This window comes from Zychaea mexicana (genome assembly GCF_025766255.1).
Source record: "Zychaea mexicana strain RSA 1403 chromosome Unknown BDB00scaffold_93, whole genome shotgun sequence".
NCBI lineage: Eukaryota > Fungi > Mucoromycota > Mucoromycetes > Mucorales > Lichtheimiaceae > Zychaea > Zychaea mexicana.
This window is the reverse complement of record NW_026516756.1, coordinates 124,388-145,231: the sequence shown is the minus strand read 5'-3', so window position 1 is coordinate 145,231 and position 20,844 is coordinate 124,388. Positions and strand designations below refer to the sequence as shown.

General features: G+C 36.1%; 1 protein-coding gene and 1 non-coding gene across 2 annotated transcripts; one reads left to right on the top strand and one right to left on the bottom strand.

The window, feature by feature from the left end:
- Window positions 1–7,668: 7,668 nt before the first annotated feature.
- On the bottom strand, window positions 7,669–8,539 carry BDB00DRAFT_876668 (uncharacterized protein; the record flags this gene model as incomplete). Its single annotated transcript, XM_053127502.1, has 4 exons — window positions 7,669–7,888; window positions 7,955–7,999; window positions 8,067–8,148; window positions 8,503–8,539. The coding sequence occupies 4 exons, from the start codon at window positions 8,537–8,539 to the stop codon at window positions 7,669–7,671; spliced, it is 384 nt and encodes a 127-aa protein (XP_052975464.1).
- Window positions 8,540–20,328: 11,789 nt separating this feature from the next.
- Window positions 20,329–20,402, top strand: BDB00DRAFT_t101. Its single transcript has one exon. It is a non-coding gene; the product is annotated as a tRNA-Val (tRNA).
- Window positions 20,403–20,844: the final 442 nt, after the last annotated feature.

Sequence of the window (20,844 nt, the reverse complement as noted above, 5' to 3'; positions counted from 1 at the left end):
GCACAGACACTATTGCAATATACACAATCTTTCGGAATGGAAACTAACGACGATGTAGTTCGGAGCCTTCAAGACATAACAAACATTGTATGGCAAACAGAACTTAAGCATAAAGCAATACCAATTGGTTTAACCAAAAAAGGTGCTGGAACCAATCACTTAAAAAGGCTTTGTACTTATAATAGCTGCTCAATACGATCTTCTTTGAGATGTATTTGTGGAACTGACAGCGTATATTATAAATTATATATGGTGAGGCATACAGAAAAAAAATAATCAATGAGTTTTTTATATGGTGTTTGCAAAATGTTAATATCTCGTCATTTGTAACATATAGCAACCTATTATACATATAGTTTAAATAAGTTCAAGCAGTACATCTTAGATATGTAGCAAGTGGCATTTAGCCTGTATTCTAAACTAGCTAATATACAATTTAAAATAGTCCAAAATTGGACTTACAGAATTTCTTCATAATCAAGGGAAGTTAAAATGGGTATTAAATAACCAGAAATATAATATCGAGACTTCAAAACTAGAGGACAGTAAGTCTTTGCTCCTAAAAAGCTAGATTAAAACAGTTTATTTTTTTTCTTTGTCGTTGAATAATAAAAAGTCTAAAATTCAACTCAGAATAGCGTTGGGACCTATTAAAAGTAAAAATTCTGTAATAATATTTGGTTGAATTATACTTTATGGTACATATTTTAAAGTCAGAGATATAAAATTTAAATTTATTTCTTACATATTTTTAATTCTAAAATTGAATTTTACAATTTCGTATAAAATAAAAGATATCAAGAAGAGAATATATAAAAACTTCACCTTTAGAAAGAAAAAAAAGAAAATAATAAATAGAAGTATACTAGATATAAATGAAAATATAGATGAAAATATTAGAGACAATACTAATAATGATAATAATAATAACCTAAATATAAAATATAATATAAAATATTTCAATAAATAGAAAAAATAAATTATCAGCAACATGTTTTAAATAAAGATGAAAAGTCTTCTTTAGAAAATATGAGTGAAGATATTGTTGGATATATCAATAGAGTTTATAAAGATAATAATAATAGAGATAATTATGAAGATAATAATGAAGATATTATAGATTATAAAGAAGAAATGGATAAATATAATATAAAATATATAAATGAAATGAGGTTTGCATTTAATTATTATAATCTTGACGAGAATAAGACGAGAATAAAAGATATAAATATTTGAATAAACATTATCATCTCTTAATAAAATATAAAAAATTAGAAAATAGAATAATAAAAATAAAAATAAAAATGATTAAAAAAGATTACAATAACTATATAAATAATTTATGAGAAATTGACAAAAAGTTGAAAGTATTAGAAAAAAATTTTATTAAATTTTATAATGATAATTTAACTTTATGTAAAGAGATATCATATAGAATTAAGGTTGGGAATGATATTTCATATTGTAAAAAACATTTACCTCACTACTGTGAGAAATGCAATTACATATGTAATATAAATAATAAAACAGATAAATTATATTATAATAAAAAGTATAATATTATTAATTATTATAAAAAATATACATATAAAATATATTTTGATAATTACTGTAAGAATTATAAAATAGAAAATATTTTTTATATTATTGACGAAAAAGACAAGTTTATAAAACAAAAAAAGCTTGAAGTAAAAATATATCTAAATATTAAAAGATATCTTGAATTTTTTGATGAAATAGAAGATAAAAATATATTACAAAAAAAAGAAGTACTTGAATTCATTAATTATAATATAGGTGATTATAATGACTTTACTAAATACAAAATTTATAATAGATTAAAAAGAAGTAAAGATTTAATAAAACTTTTTGCCGAAAATTTAAAAAATATAAGAATTAAAACATCTTTCTATTCATATATAGGATTTTTTATCTCTTAGAGGACATTTGAACTTTTATTTAGGCAAAAGGGATTTAATTTTAGGTAGAGTAGATATGAATGTTAATCTGAGTAGACATGAATGAAAATCGAGCTGGATATAAATGAAAATCGATCTGGACATGAATGAAAATTGATCTGGATACGAATGAAAATCGAGCTGAACATGAATGAAAATCGAGCTAGACATGAATAAAGATCGAGCTGGACATGAGTATAAAACCATCTGGACATGAATATAAATCGACCTAGACATGAATATAAATCGATCTGGACATGAGTAAAATCAATCTGGACAAGATAAAAATCAATCTGTACATAAAAGAAAATCATTCTCAACAAGAATAAAAATGAATCTAAACATGAATAATAGACAACCTAGACATAATAACAGTCAACCTAGACATAGTTTTAGTCAACTAAGACATAATAAAAGTTGAAGTAGATAATATATTAAGTGTAGCAGAGCAGAATATTTGAGTACTTAAGATTTTCAATTCAAGTCAAGATATAATAGAAGTTAAGTAGTACAAAGCCAATGTCAAGATGTAGTAGTATGGCTGGTTCACTCGTGACAGAAGCTTGTAGGCTAATGTACAGGAAATGGCAAGGGTGCATCAGAGACTCACTGCGCATAAGGCTATTTTGCTGCTATGGGAACAGGGCCTGAGCGTTTCCCCTCATTTCATTTTATCCGGGATGAGTTTGAAACAAATTGGAGGCTGGTGGCTGAGGTAGGTGGAAAGTGTGGGGTTTGTTAGCAGCAGCAGGGATCCTTTTTCTTTCTCATTACCAGTCGCTATGGCAATTTAACAGCTGCGACGCACACTTGTAAATGGCTCCTACTCTCTTCACGATGAACAAAAAACAAAGAAAACAAAAAAGCACAATCTACGGATTTATTGAAAAACGAAATGAAGGTAACTGTGTTCTTAAAAAAAACATGTGCTCAAGATTTATAAGGAGTAGTCCGCCGTTACTGCTGCTTAAAAAACGCTGCGTAAGTGAACAAGGGAAGGAAAAGGTTATCGGGTGTGCTTGAGGTATAGCTTTAGTGGAGATATACCCAAGAATTACTGCTTCTTTCTCTTTTTCTATGTATATACTAATGCACCATCTTGTACCATTCCAACATCAAACTTATGTGTGTAATACAACATCGTCCTTTACCTGCACAAACCATTCGTATTCACAACAAGAACGACGTAGCAATCGTCTTCTCCATTACTCAAACACAATCATATACAATATGACGCTGATCCACAATTGGCTTGCAAAACATACAGCCTGACGCGAATACTTTTTACCTTTTGCATATACCAATGTTAACATTGCCGGTCTTTATGGATAAATGAGCTGTAGATAGCAGGAAGGATAACTGACGGGTTTCTTTCCTTTTGTGTTGCTGTGGATTGGATGAAAATAAAGTATGATGACCGTTATATAAGAAAGATAACAAAGAAGGTGCTATAAGAGTTATACAAGTGCGAAGGATGTTGTTTCGTGGTGAAGGATGGTTATTGTAATTATTGATATTGCGTGGCAGAGCGTCTGGTGCCATGCACAGCCTCGTGTTTGTGAGCCCATTTGTAGCCACACAATTCCGAGATGCAATCCTTGAAGATCGGCCATCAAGCAATAGGAATGAGTGCAAGAACTCCACGTACAGTCGAGTGAGAGAGAGCGTAGCGAATGTTGTAAAGGGTAGTAACTTGTCAGTTGTTCATAGTTGCTGTTGTGATAGCAAAGAAACTTCCTCCTTCATAACAACAAACGCCTTTTCTTCTTTGTCCCTGCCATATTATCATCATCGCTCACAGCTATATCTAAAGTTTTCGTAGAAGCACTTGTAATAATATGCAATCCCATCTCACACCTGTTTACGCAGACAACTGAAATATAATGACGACATAATGTATGATCTTTTACTTTTATTTTTTTATCCCAACCATAACATCTACAGTAACAATAGTAAAACCCTACATTCCTCCCATCAGCATATATAGCTACCTTATCCATCAAGACAGCAATGTTCGTGTTGGCATACACAAAAAGAAAAAGGTAATCGTCGATGCCATCGTGTGTGTGCGAGTACAGTGAATTGCAGAGGAGGATTATAGCTGTGGTAGTGTGTATGCATCAAAGGAATATAATTATCATTACATTGATGTGTATAGAAATAGCAAACAAAGAGATGGCCGTCATTACGATGATGATGTGCTTGAGCGTACAAGTATCAAAACAAAAGACCGGCGTCATAGTCGTCATCGTGTAATATGGGCGTACATGATAGCGAAAGGCAAATGCGTCAGGCTATATATTTTGTAAGTCAATGGCGGATCAGCGTCATGTTGTATATGATTGTGTTTGAGTAATGAAGAAGAAGATTGCTACGTCGTTCTTGTTGTGAATACGAATGGTTTGTGCAGGTAAAGGACGATGTTGTATTACACACATAAGTTTGACGTTGGAATGGTACAAGATGGTGTATAAGTATATACATAGAAAAAGAGAAAGAAGCAGTAATTCTTGGGTATATCTCTACTAAAGCTATACCTCAAGCACACCCGATAACCTTTTCCTTCCCTTATTCACTTACGCAGCGTTTTTTAAGCAGCAGTAACGGTGGACTACTCCTTATAAATCTTGAGCACATGTTTTTTTTAAGAACACAGTTACCTTCATTTCGTTTTTCAAATAAATCTGTGGATTGTGCTGTTTTGTTTTCTTTGTGTTTTATTCATCATGAAGAGAGTAGGAGCCATTTATAAGTGTGCGTCGAAGCTGTTGATTTGCCGTGGCGAATGGTAATGAGAAAAAAAAAGATCTTTGGTTGTTGTTTTTTCCCTCCCTGCTGCTGCTAACAAAACCCAATGTGTTTCAAACTTAACCCAGGTAAAATGAAATGTGGGGAAACGCTCAGGCCCTGTTTCCACAGCAACAAAATAGGCTTATGCACACAGTGAGTCTCTGATGCACCCTTACCATTTCCTGTACATTAGCCTACAAGATTCTTGTTACAGGTGAAACAGCCATACTACTACATCTTAACATTGGCTTTGTACTGCTTAACTTCTATTATGTCTTGACTTGAATTGAAAATCTTAAGTACTCAAATATTCTGCTCTGCTACACTTAATATATTATCTACTTCAACTTTTATTATGTCTTAGTTGACTAAAACTATGTCCAGGTTGACTGTTATTATTTCCAGGTTGTCTATTATTCATGTTTAGATTGATTTTCATTCATGTACAGATTGATTTTTATTTTGTCTAGATTGATTTTACTCATGTCCAGATCGATTTATATTCATGTCCAGATCGTTTTATATTCATGTCCAGATTGATCTTTATTCATGCCCAGCTCGATTTTCATTCATATCCAGCTCGATTAATATTCATGTCTAGCTCGATTTTCATTTATGTCTAGCTCGATTTTAATTCATGTCCAGCTCAATTTTCATTCATGTCCAGATCAATTTTCATTTATGTCTAGATCAATTTTCATTCATATCCAGCTCGATTTTAATTCATGTCCACTCAGATTAACATTCATGTCCACTCTGCCTAAAATTAAATCCCTTCTGCCTAAATAAAAGTTCAAACGTCTGCTAGGAGATGAAAAATCCTATATTAGTAATATACAATATGAAGCATTCAAGGATTTTTTATATAAAATATTAAATATTAACCCATTTAATAATATGCTTTAAACATTTTCTACATAGAGAATACCTAAAAAATATAATTTTATACATTAGTTTTATTGCACCTTATATGTATCGTAAACTATAATTTAAACATATATTATGTATTTATAAAAAAGTATTCTTTATATATAAATTAAATATATGTATTAAATAGAATCAGTAAGATAAACAATATTTATTATATAATAGATAAATACCATCTTATAGAAAATATAAAAGAAAAGATATAAAATAAGACAAAAGATGAAATTTAATGAAAAAAAAACTTTTTGATGTATTAAATTGATTTATTTGTAAAAACTATAACAATAAAGTATTTTATTATCAAATTTGTAATGAAAAAAAGAAAACAAATATATTTAAGATTATTAAAAAATTGAAGATAAAAAATATATATGAGATGATAATAATCAAGAAAAAATATATAATAGCAATAATCAATTATGAAAATCTGAATAAAACATATGTATTAAACATGTGTGAACTGTCTTCTGATTCAACCAATTTTTCTTATATGCTAAGCACACAATATATACGCTTTCCTGGGGAAAACCTGGGCAATTGCAGAAGCAAGACCACAATCGTCATCAGTGACAAAAAGATGGGGCTTAATTCTGCAGCTGTCTGGCCATGCCAGTTAGCCGAGTGTTTTCAGTATCCAAACATAAGACAAAGCCTTTTTATCTGCAACAACAGCTGTTCCAATAACAAACGAACGTAGACTACGGGCACCTTTTGTGGAGCAGAAGTTATCAATACTAACGATGTTGACGACAGGCATTTTGTTCATGTTTGTTTTGTATGTAGCATGAATAACTACCACCTCTGGAAACATTCTTGCGCTCTCGATGCTTCATGGGTGTGTGACAAAAATAGATTTGACTTTTTTTGTTGCACTTTTGGTATAGTAACGTACAATAAACTTATATGACTTGAGATACTCCATGATAGTGGGCAGCTCATGATGTTGAGCATCATTGCTTTCCAGTTGAGATTTCAAGTTGTAGATATCTTTTGCAGTGAAACGGTTATTTCATTGTAATTGTAATATCTGACAAGGCGGTATCCTTGTGTCTAGTTCAGTGGCAATATCGACTTGTTCATGGCCCATTATTGCCTGGTACGACGCGTATATCTTGTTATCTCATATAAGTTGATGATTGTGTGATAGTATGTCAGCTACTGCTCTCTGTACCTTCCGTTTATAATTTGTCTTCTTACAACAGCTGGCGTATATCGACCACGAGCACTGCATCTTGACAAATCGTTGCTTATGATACCTCTTTTCCATACCATTCGTGTAAGTATAAGTTCTTGGTTTACACATTTCAGTGTCATCAGACCTGGTTCTTGTCTCTTCAGTATCATCTCTATATTCTTTCTCGTGTAACAAAATATGGCTGTAATTACTCCTATATCATAGATTATATTGCGGTGTAATAACCATACCTGACAATTATCTGCTGCCATCTTATCTACTCGTGCTGCTCGATGCGGTTTATAGGCACCACTATGTTTGCAAGTTAATTCGCAACCTTACTGATGACCAAAAATCCATTACTGAACGCATAGCTGTCTACTGCTTCTTTCAGATCGTTTAAGTGTCGAAACACAGCTCAGTAATGGATTCCATTGTATTCTTTGTGAAGAAAAAAAAGAAACACGACAAAAGAACACCTTTTCTATAGTTTTAGCTACGTCTTTTTGTGCTGACTAAGAAACTGTCTCGCTTGTGCTTAATATATTATAATACTTATGTTGATACAAAGTTGTTTGCTTGCTATTTGGATACATACCATGCAAGAAAAATCCTTGCAATCCTCGCAATCTGGGCAATCCTCGCGAACTTTTGAACTCAGTGTAGTATCCCTAATACCTATTTAGTATTTTGGTGTAACCATCAGTGGTCAACGAGTAGACATAATAAAATCATACCCATTACTATAATTATAGGTAAAAAAGAATGTATTTATTGATGATATGCATCTACAGTCATGTATCTTAGCAAAGGACACATTTAACGGCTACTAGCTGCATATCCTGAGCTTTTATGCTTTCTAGTAGTACATGGCTGTTGCTGCTGAGTCGACAAGGATGTTGAAGGAGGTTGGGTGGGAATAGAGAAAGGAGAGGCGGTTGATGTAGAGGAAATATCAGCAGTGGTAATGGCAGTAGTAGGAGCAGTAGTTGTAGTAGTGGCGAAAGGAGTGTAAGACGAGGATGTGATAGCAACGCGACTAAATAAACAGAGAGTACATTAGAAACTAATATAAAAATCATAGCATCAAAACAAAGATACTTACCTCTCTTGAGTCGCCTGATTGTTGCTAATGGGTGCCTGAAGATCGCTACATTAAGAAGAAAAATACTTTTTAGAACAGAAATAGACAATATTAGAGAAATTCATGAGCTTACAATTGAAATTTGCGATCTCGTGGACATCGATTGGAGTTGCATTGAGCTACGATTTCCACTTGGGAAAATTTCTTTAATGTTACTATTAATGATTAGTATTTGTTTCTTGTAGGCAACGGAGAGATGAAGTGAGATATGCTACTATTTGATATAAAAAGCTATCAATATAACTCTTTTATAGATATGTTATGATGGTTTTTGATACCTCTTCTTAACTGTTGCTTCCTCACAGCGGTGATCATTCCTTAAGTGCATCTGGAAAAAGTAGCGAGTAACCCAGTTGTTCTCGCACTTATCCAAAGGCACTCAGTACATCCTGGCCATCCAGACATTGTACTGTGCCATCTTGTGCAGTACCTTGGCCTTAGAAAGAAGGCTGTCTCTAAGTCTAATAAGAGTTTCTCGCCCCTCGTCTTCCTCCAATCCTTAATGATACCAGCAGCCTCTTGTGCGGCCTCATTGTAGAGCGTCATGTAAAAGTCCTCATCGTGAGACACACGCACGCAACGAAATAGTCTTTTATGTACTGAGCGGAAACTGTCCTCTTCTTACCTACATCATTGAGAGGGGTAGTGATGACGCCTCCTTTTAGAATGCATAGTGCGCCTTCTGGTAAATGGAAGGATGCTGCGACTTCCACTTAACTTAAACATTGTTGCTGCGGCTGTTAATGCAGAGAAGAAGACCAATTTGAATACATTCGCTGAAACTCATTGGAGGTGAGAACGGTGGGAGTGATGGTGCTTTGAGTGTTGGAAAGTGTAAATAAGTGAAAGCAACATGCATCGTTATATGCATAGTAAAATTAAACTCTACTCTATTACACATTTTTAGAAAGTGTGTCATTACATATGCACCAATATTTACGTGGATTGCAAGGATTTTTTCCCATGGGAGGTTAACCCTTAGTTACAGTTTTCATTGAAAACTATTGGTTAAGAATTACTTAGGGCTTGAGATTTATTCATATAGTTGAGAATATTTAAAATTAAATTGTTTTATATATAGAAAAATAATATATCAAAAAAGGAAAAAAAAACTTTTTTTTTTATTATTTACATAAAAGGGAATATTTCCTTTTATAGTAGTTATTATATATATGGGATTTATGTCGTATTCTTACAAATTAAAAATTCTTATATTATTATTTATAAAAAAAATAAATTGTTTTTGTATTTTCTTAAATGAGAAAATTATAATATAAATATATATTAATTATTTTATTGATAGAAGTCACCCATAAATGGGTTAAAAGCTTACAGTTGCGAGCTGATTTCTATCTAATAAATAATATTAATAAAATATCAAAATAAAAATAATATTTTTATTTTTCCTACCAGTAAACATATTGACAAATAAAAATAAAATAAATGATCATATGATCATTTTATTTTACCAATGAAATTTTAATTTCATTTTTTTTTATTGGTCAAATTTAAAAATATAAATTAAGAAATAAATTTTATTTATTTCTACCAGTAGAAATAGGATTAACCTATTTCTTTTTTTTTAACTTTTAGAAAATATAAAAAACTAATAATTAATTATTGGATTTTTTAATTTTCAGAATTATACTTAATCATATTTTTGAATAACTAATGAAAAATAAAGATAAAAAAATTGATTAGTCAATCATTTTTTCAATTTATTTTTATTGAGTTATTCTACTAGTAGGAAACATAAAAATATTATTATTTATCTTTTTCTTCAAGTCCTAAAAAAGAAAGATTATATAACATCTGTAAATGAATTAAACAATTGTTTTATTTCTTTTTCTATAAGTCTTAAAAAAGAAAGATTATTGGATTTTAATAAATATAAAAATCATATAAATAGACCTAAAGAAAAAATAAATAAAATAGTTTCATTTATAGACATTCCTATTGAAAATAAAAATAATATAAAATTTATAAAAGAATATTTAATCATAAAAAGAAATTTATCTAATAATCTAATAAACTATTTAATAAATAATAGAAAATTATCTTTTTTCTTTTTTATTAATGATTCTATCAAAAAATATGATGAGTTTGATAAAATTCAAACCTTTAGCCATCAAAGATGGTCATCTTATTTCTGTTTGTGACTTTAATATATATAAATTTAAACTCTAAAATAAAGAAATTTTAGTAATTTATATAAATTTTATAATATTTCTCAAATATAAGGATAGTGATTAACCCTCATGGTGTCATGGAATTTTAACACCCAAGTTACTCAGTATATATCATCATGGTTCTGTCGTGTGCAGGGTCTTTCAAACTGCATAAGCGACGGCGCACACAACAACTGCAGAGTACTAAACTACCAAAAAAATAGGGCACCCCCCCCACCAAAACACCTTTATTAAGCAGAGAAGGAGTTATGGAAAAATTATTGCCATTTTTGATGAGTCTTTTTCATTCATAAAGCCCATACTATTAATCATTCCATACAACGACAGGAACATTCAAGGCACTCATCCAGCGATTCCTTTTAAAATTCCTTTTCAAAAAACACTCTAAATTAGGCCGTGTGTGGGCGAGTAGGTAATTTTTATGCAACGGGACTAATAGTCTTAGCAACAATTTCAACTGGGATGAACAAAAGGAAACTTGTTTTGCTTTCTTTTGCTTATAATGTAGTTGACAAGACTTGAACAAATATGCAAGCGTTCAATGCTTTCACTAGAGCTGACAAAGAGACAATCGGAATTTACAATGTAAGAGCATCCCCAGCAGTTGTACCAAATCCCATCCTAAATTTGGAGTCTGTTATCATAGGGGGACCATAGAATTCACATATTTTCCCAGCGGTTGTGCCAATTTCGTGTTCCAAAATTAAACTTTGCTGTAAGACTCCTTTCTGACTCTCCCATTAATTTTTTATTTGATTCTTCAGAAAAACATGGAAAACCAACTTAAGAGAATGCTCGAAGAAGATGCCAAACGACGCATTCGCCGTCGCTCATTGGCACGTCTCATTAAAACACTCGAAGAAGATTCCGAAGACGAAGAGCAACCAAAACGTAGAGGAGGTTCTGTCGCTGGTCGCAAAACTATCAACCGTAGTCGCGTCGAAGGTTATGATAGACTTTATGCTGACTACTTCTCAGATGATCCAGTGTATCCTGAGAGTCTGTTCAGACGTCGTTTCCGCATGTCCAGGAACGTATTTGACAAGATACTCAAGGGGCTAATAGAAAAGCATTGGTACTTCCCTCAAAAGTACAATGCCGCTTTGAAACCTAGATTGACGCCCTTGCAAAAGGCAACTGCTGCAATCCGACAGCTCGCTTACAGGGTCTCAGCTGACACAGTGGACGAGTATGTACGCTGCGGTGAAAGTACGGCTCTACAATGCCTGGAGTACTTTTGTGAGGGCGTGATCGAGAACCACGGTGAGGAGTACCTTCGAAGTCCAACGAAGGAAGACCTCGACTGTATCCTCAAGAACAGTGAAGGGCGCGGATTTCCCGGCAAGATCGGGTCTCTCGACTGCATGCACTGGGAATGGAAGAACTGTCCCTCCGGTTGGAAGGGACAGTATCAAGGCAAGGAGAAGGTCGCTACGATCATTTTGGAAGCCGTGGCTGATTACGAAACATGGATATGGCATGCGCATTTTGGCCTTCCTGGGTTCTTAAACGACATCAATGTCCTCCACCGATCCCCATTGTTCAGCAACACTGCCTCTGATTTTACGCCCGCGATCAAGTTCACTGTGAATGGTCATGAATATGATAAAGGGTATTATTTGGTTGATGGCATTTACCTACCATGGGCAATGTTCGTCAACACAATTTCATACCCGGTCGAGCAAAAGAACAAGGTAAGAATGATACCATAAAACTCAATGATCCCTTTACTCACCTTATATACAGCTTTTTGCTAGAATGCAAGAAGCTTGGCGTAAGGATGTTGAACGTGCGTTTGGAATCCTGCAAGCAAGATTTGCCATGATCTGACATCCAGCAAAGCTTTGGGATCTCAACAAGCTGGCCATTATCATGAAGGCATGCATTATCATGCATAATATGATAATTGAGAGTGTCCGCGAAGACCGGGATGAAGATGAAGAACGCGAGGAAGTGAGATGTGAAGGGCCTGTACCATCTTTGGTAATTGAGAGAAACCCTAACACGATGAGGGAATTTTTCCAACGCTACAGTGAGATCAGAGATGAAGCTGTTCACAATCAACTGAAAAAAGATCTCATTGAACATTTATGGGCTCATCATGGCAACAATGCCTGAAAAATATATTCTTTCCATGTAAATAACAGTATGAACAAACAGTACTTTGACTTTAAGCAAATGAGTTCTTTTGTATAAACATTTGTCAATAAGTAGCTTATGCTTCCACTTCCGCTTCTGCTTCTGCTTCTCTTTCGTTTTCAGATCCATCTTGTCCCTCTTGTGAGACATAAGCATGGTCTTCAACTTCAACTTCGGCTTTGGCTTCAGCTTCAGCTCGAGCTTCAGCTTCTTCCAGTCTCTTGAGAGCCTATCTCTTGCGTTTCAAGAAATAGGCACAAGAGAGCTCATCCATGCCTTCCAAATTCATGCTCATCAAGTTGTTGTCAGCGAGCTCTCGTTCCATGTCGAATCTTTCTCTGTCGAGAGAATATTGCTTTCGTTGGAGAGCCAAGGCTTCGGCGTTGCGTTCGTCACGTTTACGCTTGTGAGAAGCCTCTTGCTCCTGCTTCTTGGCTTGCTTGCGACCAACTGGACGAGCTTGACCTCCTTCGGCAGGGACACTATTGCCAGTTGTCTTCTCCACGTAACGGACCAAGAACTTTGGCTGGTTATGGAGGAGCTTGTAGCAATAGTCAAGCTTGAAGCGAGCCTTCTTCGTTGGTGATGTTTGCCTGAACAAGTCTTTTGCAAGGTCGAGCTACACGATGACAATCAATGTAAATATTTGTAATTGTGGTAGTGCTGTTAGGATAAATGTTTATTTACCAATGACATATCATTCTGACCACTTCCTTGTGTTGCTGTGACCTGCGCTAAACAGCCACACAACCGAGCTACTTCTCTTTGGATGTTACCCCATCTGCTCAACATAGAGCCAGGGGTACTTCGGCGGGTTATATCGCCTCCTTTCGAAATGAACTCATCATGTACGTCCTTCCAAAAACCCGACTCATTGGGCTTGAGACCGCTACGCTGATCCGTGCCTTATGCACTGTTCATAGTCTTATCAACCCAAGCCTTGCACAGCAACGTATCCTCTTCAACGGTCCAACCAAAGCCTCGAGTGGAGTTGGTGGTGGGATTGGTGGTGTTAATGTCAGACATCTTGTTCGAGATTCTGTTTACAGAAGACTTTAATAATATGCACGCCCTGATTTTAATTTTGAAACACGCGTTTCAAATTTTGGGATCAGCATTGGAAAAATAGCAAATTTGGAATTGGCATTTGGAAATAGAATGACTGCTGGGAATAAAAAATTCTATTCTAAATTTCAAATTTGGGATTTGGCACAACTGCTGGGGATGCTCTAAGGATGGTAAATTAACAAAAGAAACCTGATTTTCTATTTATTTCTTCACACACTTTGGCTTCTTTGTCAGTATTACGGCAGTTCCCTTACAGACAAATCAGCATTGTGCTCGACGAAAAAAAATATAACTAGAGTGGTATGATATGAAGGCGATTGGCCGTTGTGTGGGTGGGCTTTATATGTCCACTGTTGCAGTAACAGACTATGTGTTAAGGAGAGGAGTATCTGTGGTGGTCGTTTCTCATTTTTTCTTCTAATAGTCATCTTAAAACGACAAAGCAAATATCGATGATGAAATTGATGACTGCAACTGGTATTAAATGTTATTACACTCGAAACATTGTGTACACACTAAATACATTTGACAAACTATGCGAGTGTATCTCTGTTTTTCCCTTAGCTATTATCAGGACAGCAACATGAACTCCAACATTGAACAAACGCCATATGGATGGTCCGACATATTCAAGGAACTAAAGAGTCCAACAAGTAGGTGCTTAAGGGGCTGCTCCTTCTTTTGCATTAACACACATGCTGGCAGACTACTGCTCATGCTAATATAAAAAGGGATTGTAAACAAAAATTAGAAAAATAATAAAGGAAGTGGTATCATCAGACTATCCATACAATTAAATGGCCTAGTACTTTGCAGCCTCATGGGCTCATTTTTTCCTGGTCAATGTATCTATCTGTTTAAACATATGTATATCGGATTAATTATATGAGTATCAGAAAAAGAGAGGGGGAGAAAAGTAAAGGAAGAGAAGAGAGAGAAAAGAAAGAGCGGGCAAGAAGAGACATTGTGCTACTAAAATTGATAAGGTCCAGTTAGGTCAACTGGCTCAGAATCAGAGTGTTCTGCTTTCAGATCTAGATGAAAGAGAATGAGCATCCAAATTTTCTAGAAGGGGAATATCCACATGGATCATGCTTTCAAATGTGTCTTGGAATAAGGGATACCATTGATCACCTCGAATTCTGGCACCACCATCTTTGCCGCCTTTACCTCGAGCATAAGGGTAGCAGGCAGGCCATTCAATCAATGCACCTGGCCTGAGCTGCATGGAAATTATATAGTTGTGAATGAGCTGCATGACGATTGGAGTTGTACGTATCACTTGGGATGGGGTGCTTAGTAAGGGGCAAAATAACGAGGATTCAGTGCCAAAGAATGCTATAGGCGTATTGAATGCATCCGAGGCAAGCTGAGCACATTCTGGATAGTAAAACCAATGATGCACATTTGGATCAAGGACACTTAGCATTCTTTCAGCGTCAAACCTCTCATAAATACTTTTTCCGCGATTTTTAATAAAGAACTCGCACATTCCGGCCTTGATATCAGTATATCGTTTTTCATCTCCAAGTAGAGCAACAGCCAACGAGCGGAAACCACAATTTCTATCTGGCTTTGGATTGTGCTCTAAATTCACAGCAGAGCGTGGAATTGCATCGCAGACTATGTCCAGATTTGGCACAATAGGTGGATCAGTAGACGGAAAAGGTGATGGTAAAGAAGTGGGCAAAAGGGATGACCAAAAAGGTGGCATTGTAAGCTGTTGCTGTTGCTGTTGCTGTGGTGGCGGTGGCGGTAGTGGTATGGTAGTGATGTCTGCTTAAACTTTATGCTTGCCCTCCCTTAGTAAACCTAGTCAGTACTGTATATCTAATAACAATAGAAGATCAATTACAGCAATGATTATACTGTTACTTACCAAATATCGGCTGCTTCGCGACCTGCGTTTGTTTTGGCTTTCTTGTTGCTTTCGCTCTGTTGGTGTTCCAAAGCAATAACATCGCGCTTTGAGCTGCGCTTAGGTTTGCCTTTCGTTGGTAGAGATTTTGGCTGCTCCAGTTGCTTGATGTCCATAAAGAGATCATCGCTGATGGCTTCCAAATGACGTAGAAGAGTTGAGCGTTGCTTTTGGTCAGGAAATCGATGCAACATAGTGGTGATACGCGTGAGCTCAGCCTCGATTTGACTCTCTATGGTGGGAGCAGAATATGATTCCGAGATCGCTAGAATGTTGCTGCTACTGTGGAGTGTTTCTTCCTCTACATAAAGTTACTACAGCTTAGTATAGCGAGTAAGAGTGGTGTTAAACTATCTATACCTTCAGGAGCTGTTTTTTTAGAATGGAGATGCCAGCATCTAGGGATAATGCTCAAAGGAATTTTTCCTTTAGACAGTATCATGTGACAGCAAGGAATTCCGTAATGAGCTTTGATTGCACATTGACAGTTGTCGGTTCTTAGTGGACTTGGATGTACAAGCTCCTTGCAAATTGCATTGAATGCGAACTTCGATATGTGGCGCTGTAAATCTACCAACCTTTCCTTTTGACTTGGCAGGATATGGGAGTTTACACCGAAATGTTCGCTATCCAATTGACGATCCCAACTTAGATTCTGTATAGACAAATCAACACACAGCGAATACGATTAGCAATTAATGGGGGGTAGCCCTTGGTGTTATGTTTTTGGTGAAATTATAAACATGTAAAAAATTATAAGTAATATGGTGGGAGTCAGCTTGAAGGGAGTTTCTGAGACCCAATTTTCAGCCTTTATAGAAATTTCCCATCACCTGCAAAAGCCACGAAATATAGCGCAATCGACAGCTTTCGATGAGAGGAACACGGTATGCTAAATTTTATTTTGATTGAGCCATTTGTCGCTGCGCAATAACACCTCAAAGTTTCCGTATTTGGCCCTATTTGTCTGGGACACAATCGTTTTTTGCATTCAAAGTCTACACCATTTCGCTTTGAACTAATGCAATTAGCACTTCTTCCATTTACTATCGAGCCATTACTTCCCTTTACAACTCTATTGCAACTCAACATGCCTAAACCAAGCAAAAGATCCCTCAAGGGAAAAGCCAACTACTACAACGGCAAAAAAGCGAAGTTACAGCGCGAAACAGAAGAACGCATTAAAACGCATGAGGAGCAGCCTACGTCTGCCTCTGACGAAGTAGCCCACGCCAGCGATGAAGATATCAGCGACGAAGAAATCATTGGTGAAGACTATTTTGACTTCACCGAAAAAGAACTCGTCAGAGTCACCAATCAGGTATCTAGTGGTTTCCTTGTCTGGAGCGAAGGTGCTGATAAAAAAGGGCGTGGGACCATCTATCATAAGAATGATCTACGTACTATTGCGAGTAAAGAATGAAAGGAGCGAGAAAAGGCAGCAGGCTGTCAGCGCATCGAAGAAGCTTTTGGATTTCAGAAAATCGAACTGAAAAGAGCTAAGGAAGCGAAAAATCAGTAAGAGCGCTTTACCATGGAGGAGGCTGCTTTAGCTTTACAAAAGGACGCCGATCTATACAAGAGAACGCCTAACGTCGACCAGCTGTAAAGAGCCTGTTTTGGCACTCTGTACGATTTCTTCACGAAGGTGTTAAATGGCACTGGCAAGGTTGATGCGTCTTTGCAACTGAGTGAAGGAACTTGGAAACGCGGTAAACGCTTTGCTCAACGAATTCGCGAATGGGCCAACGAGTACCTCGTCAATAAGTCGCTTGTTCCGTCGAAACGAGGTGCATACATTAAGACAGCATGTATGCTTACTGATGAGCACCTAAAATCGAAGTGCTTAGAGTTCATTCGCTCTCTCAAGCCTGAGGAGAGAATGGTCCGCGGACTCCAGGAGTTCATTTAAGAAAAGCTTGTTGTTGACGAATGCAACCCTGAGCACTGCCTTCAAACCATGATTTCAGAATCCACTATCAGACAATATCCGAAGAAAGGGGGACTAATGCTGCGTGATAGTCAAGCACAAGGCGTTTATATTGACAGTCACGAACGTCAAGACGTTATTGAATATCGGAAGGAGTGGTCGAAAAGAATGCTTGAGCATCGTAAGCTCATGCTTTCCTATGATAATGACGACGAGCCAGAGGCACTGGCGATGCAAATTTAGGTACATTTGATAGGGAAACAATTTATAAATGCTCTTACAACGAATGCTTTATTATGAATTATATAGGACCGCAGAAAAGCCCTTGTTACTCACGACGAGACGTACGTCTACTCAAACGACAGCAAACGCAATTTGTATCTTACAACAGACGAAAGCATCATTCGTAAGAAAGGTCAAGGTCAAGCAATAATGCTCAGCGCGTTTAGATGCTCGTGCCACGGCTTATTTTGTTGCGAAACAATTATTCCTGGTGCCCAAAAAGACAGGTACTGGAAAAAAGAGCATATGGCGAAGCAGCTTGAATCAGCCATCGAGAAATTTAAAGTGCTTCACGGTGACTGCATTGGCGTCTTCTGCTTTGACTAAAACTCTAATCACTCTGCGATGCCGGATGATGCTCTCAATGCCTATAGAATGAATATAGGTCCAGTAGGAAAGCAAATCGTTTCCCGTAACGGTGGCTATATCGTACCTAATGATCAATGGGTCGTTCAGTGTATAGTTGATGATGCTGGTGTTCCCTGTGGGGTAAGCACAGTCATTAAGGAGAGAGGGCTTCGGCCAGCTGAAGGTTTGATTCGCTATTGTCAAGGTGAAAACTCTGGTAATTACTGTGCAGTGCACCTTATGTCAAGTCAACCAGACTTCCAAGCACAAAAGTCCCTTTTGGAGGAGATCTGCTTTAAACACCACATGATCTTTGAGAAATATCCAAAGTTTCATTGTGAGTGTAACTAGATTGAAAGAGTGTGGGCAGAGATGAAGAGAATTACTAGACAAGAATGTGGGTATTCCTTCAAATCCCTTCAAGAAAGTGTCCACCAGCTTCCTCAACGAATCCCTATACAACACATAATTCATTATGAAAAGCGTGCCTAGAGATTCATTGAAATTTACAGCAGGGATCTCGATTTTAAGCATACTGAGTGGGCTGCCAAAAAATAGAAAAGCCATTGCACCTTACCTCCAACCCTTGACTTCTCTGATTTTCCTGAATAAATTTTTTGTACTACCCTAGCGGTATTTGAATTTGAAATAATTTTTGCAAAAAAACTCCCTTCAAGCTGACTCCCACCATATCTACTTTGCCTAAGATGTCCACTATAAGATAAAAAAATTTGTATCACCAGATTGCCCTAATTACCAGCTACATACTAGTATCTGTTTTATAACTTTAGCATTATTATATAAAGAGATATAAAACTTTAGAGTATCAGTCAACTTTAGATGATGATAGCGTTACACAAAGCTTTTATAAAAATGAACAAAGTCTACCATTCGACGTGCAATCCTCTAAGAGTTTCAGAATTGTAAATTGCATGTTTCTAAGGCTAATATTAGTAGAGTAATTGCAATTTTAAATCAGTATACTCATAAAAGAAAATAATCATCATTTGTTTTATTTTAATAAACATACTGTATATCCCTTTTTAAAACTGCGATTTTTCATGAACTAAACACAATTAAAAGAACCTGTTTTTTGCAGTTAATAGCCAGGAGGCACTGCTATGTGTGACCTGAATTTGAGGTTTGTACTACGTTGGGAACCCCTTAAACTAGATTGATTATTATATTGCTCATTAGCTAACAGTATAATCGAATATTAATGGGGAATATCAATAATAGCTCTAACATAACATAATAATAATAAAAATATTAATAAAGGGAGTTTTGTGGGGGATTAATGGATAGGGAGATATCTTTGGGTAATAAGGGGAATTAAGCATGGGGAAAGAAGTATGTGAAAAAATATAGGAAAACGGTAGTCAGATATGCGGATGGTCATTTCTTGCCCCACTCGAGGATCCATCCATCTTCGAAAAGTCACATGCCTTTGATTTCTGTCTGCCAAGGGGATATGGTGCAAGAACCTTGCATACAATGTGTCAGATTGATACGTGTGGTGTTTGGAAAAGGACAAAAGGTAGTATATAAAAAGGGGAAAAGGTAGAAAGGGTTCAGAAGAATAGGGTTGATATGCAGTAAAATACAAATAGACAGAATCCAGAAAATAAAAAGGAATCAGGGGTATGATGAACGCGAAATACAAATACACAGATACACGATTACAATAACAGCAAGTTCCACTTCCGGTGTCAATTGTCAATCCATGAATATATATCTGAAAACGCTTGATCTTTATTTTATCATAAGGTTAATCCCCTTTTATACACCTTGTCAACTGGGCGCGCTTGGCCGAGAACAACGCCAGGCACAGAGGACAACGATCTCTATCGGGTAGTTTGGACGGAGTAGAAGACGGAAAAATAGGGAAATGGATATAGCAATGTCTATATGACGGATGGAAACATAAGAGAGGGAGTACGACGGAAAATAAGAGGGGCCATGAAATTACAGGGTCATGGTAACAAGGTGAGGGTAACGAGGGAAAAGGACAACGGAGAATAATATAAACTGCGCAGGGCAGGTAGCATGAGTATGTGAGAGAGTATAATACGGAAAATAAGGACAGATAGAAATATAAGGGATGGGTCCCATTAAAAGAAGCATAAAGAAGAAATAATACTCGGCGCCTATGGCCGGCACGATTTAGAGTTGAAGAAACGTAAAATAATGCGAGAGGAAATGATAGAATTATTTACCAAAAAAAAGAGCTAAGGGAAATAAGAAAAATAAAGGGAACTGATAGAAAGGGAAAAAGAAGTATGATAATCCCCGGAAGGGGGGTGCGAGAAGAATTGTGGGGAGTTGGGGGGGAACCTGTGCATTGGATGACCATCGCCGGCAGAAAGATCCGCCACCGAAATCGCCTATGATTAGCCAGAATTCGTTCGTCGGAAATTAATGAGGCCGAAACACCCCACACACTTCGTGTTAAGATGTCTCTGATTTCTTGGTGTAGTTGGTTATCACGTCTGTCTAACACACAGACGGTCGGCGGTTCGAGTCCGCCAGAAATCACACTCATTGTATTATCAAAATGTTTTTTTTGTAAAAATGACTGTATAGAGTCGCTTTTTAATAGGTGGTTCTGTAGCCAATAAGAAAGAATAAGAACAAAAGGTAGTTAGAACATAGAGGTTTGTTAAAAGATACTTTTTATTGCTTGTGATCGTGCCGCTATTTATAATCTTTTTCTCTAATGAAATACCTCAGTGCTTACCATATAATATAATTTTGATGCTGTTAAATGCCACCTTCTACTCATTGTTTGTGTATTCATTGTATGTTGTCAACGTATTTTAGTGCGGCGGAATTCTGTTGTAATTATTTGCTGTCTGGAGGACAAATCGCAGTTACAAAGATTTTATCATAATCAACATAAGCATAACTTACACTAGATAATCAAATGTAGCTTTAAATTAAGTTACTATAGGAATAAATGAAGTTGTAATTATGTAAG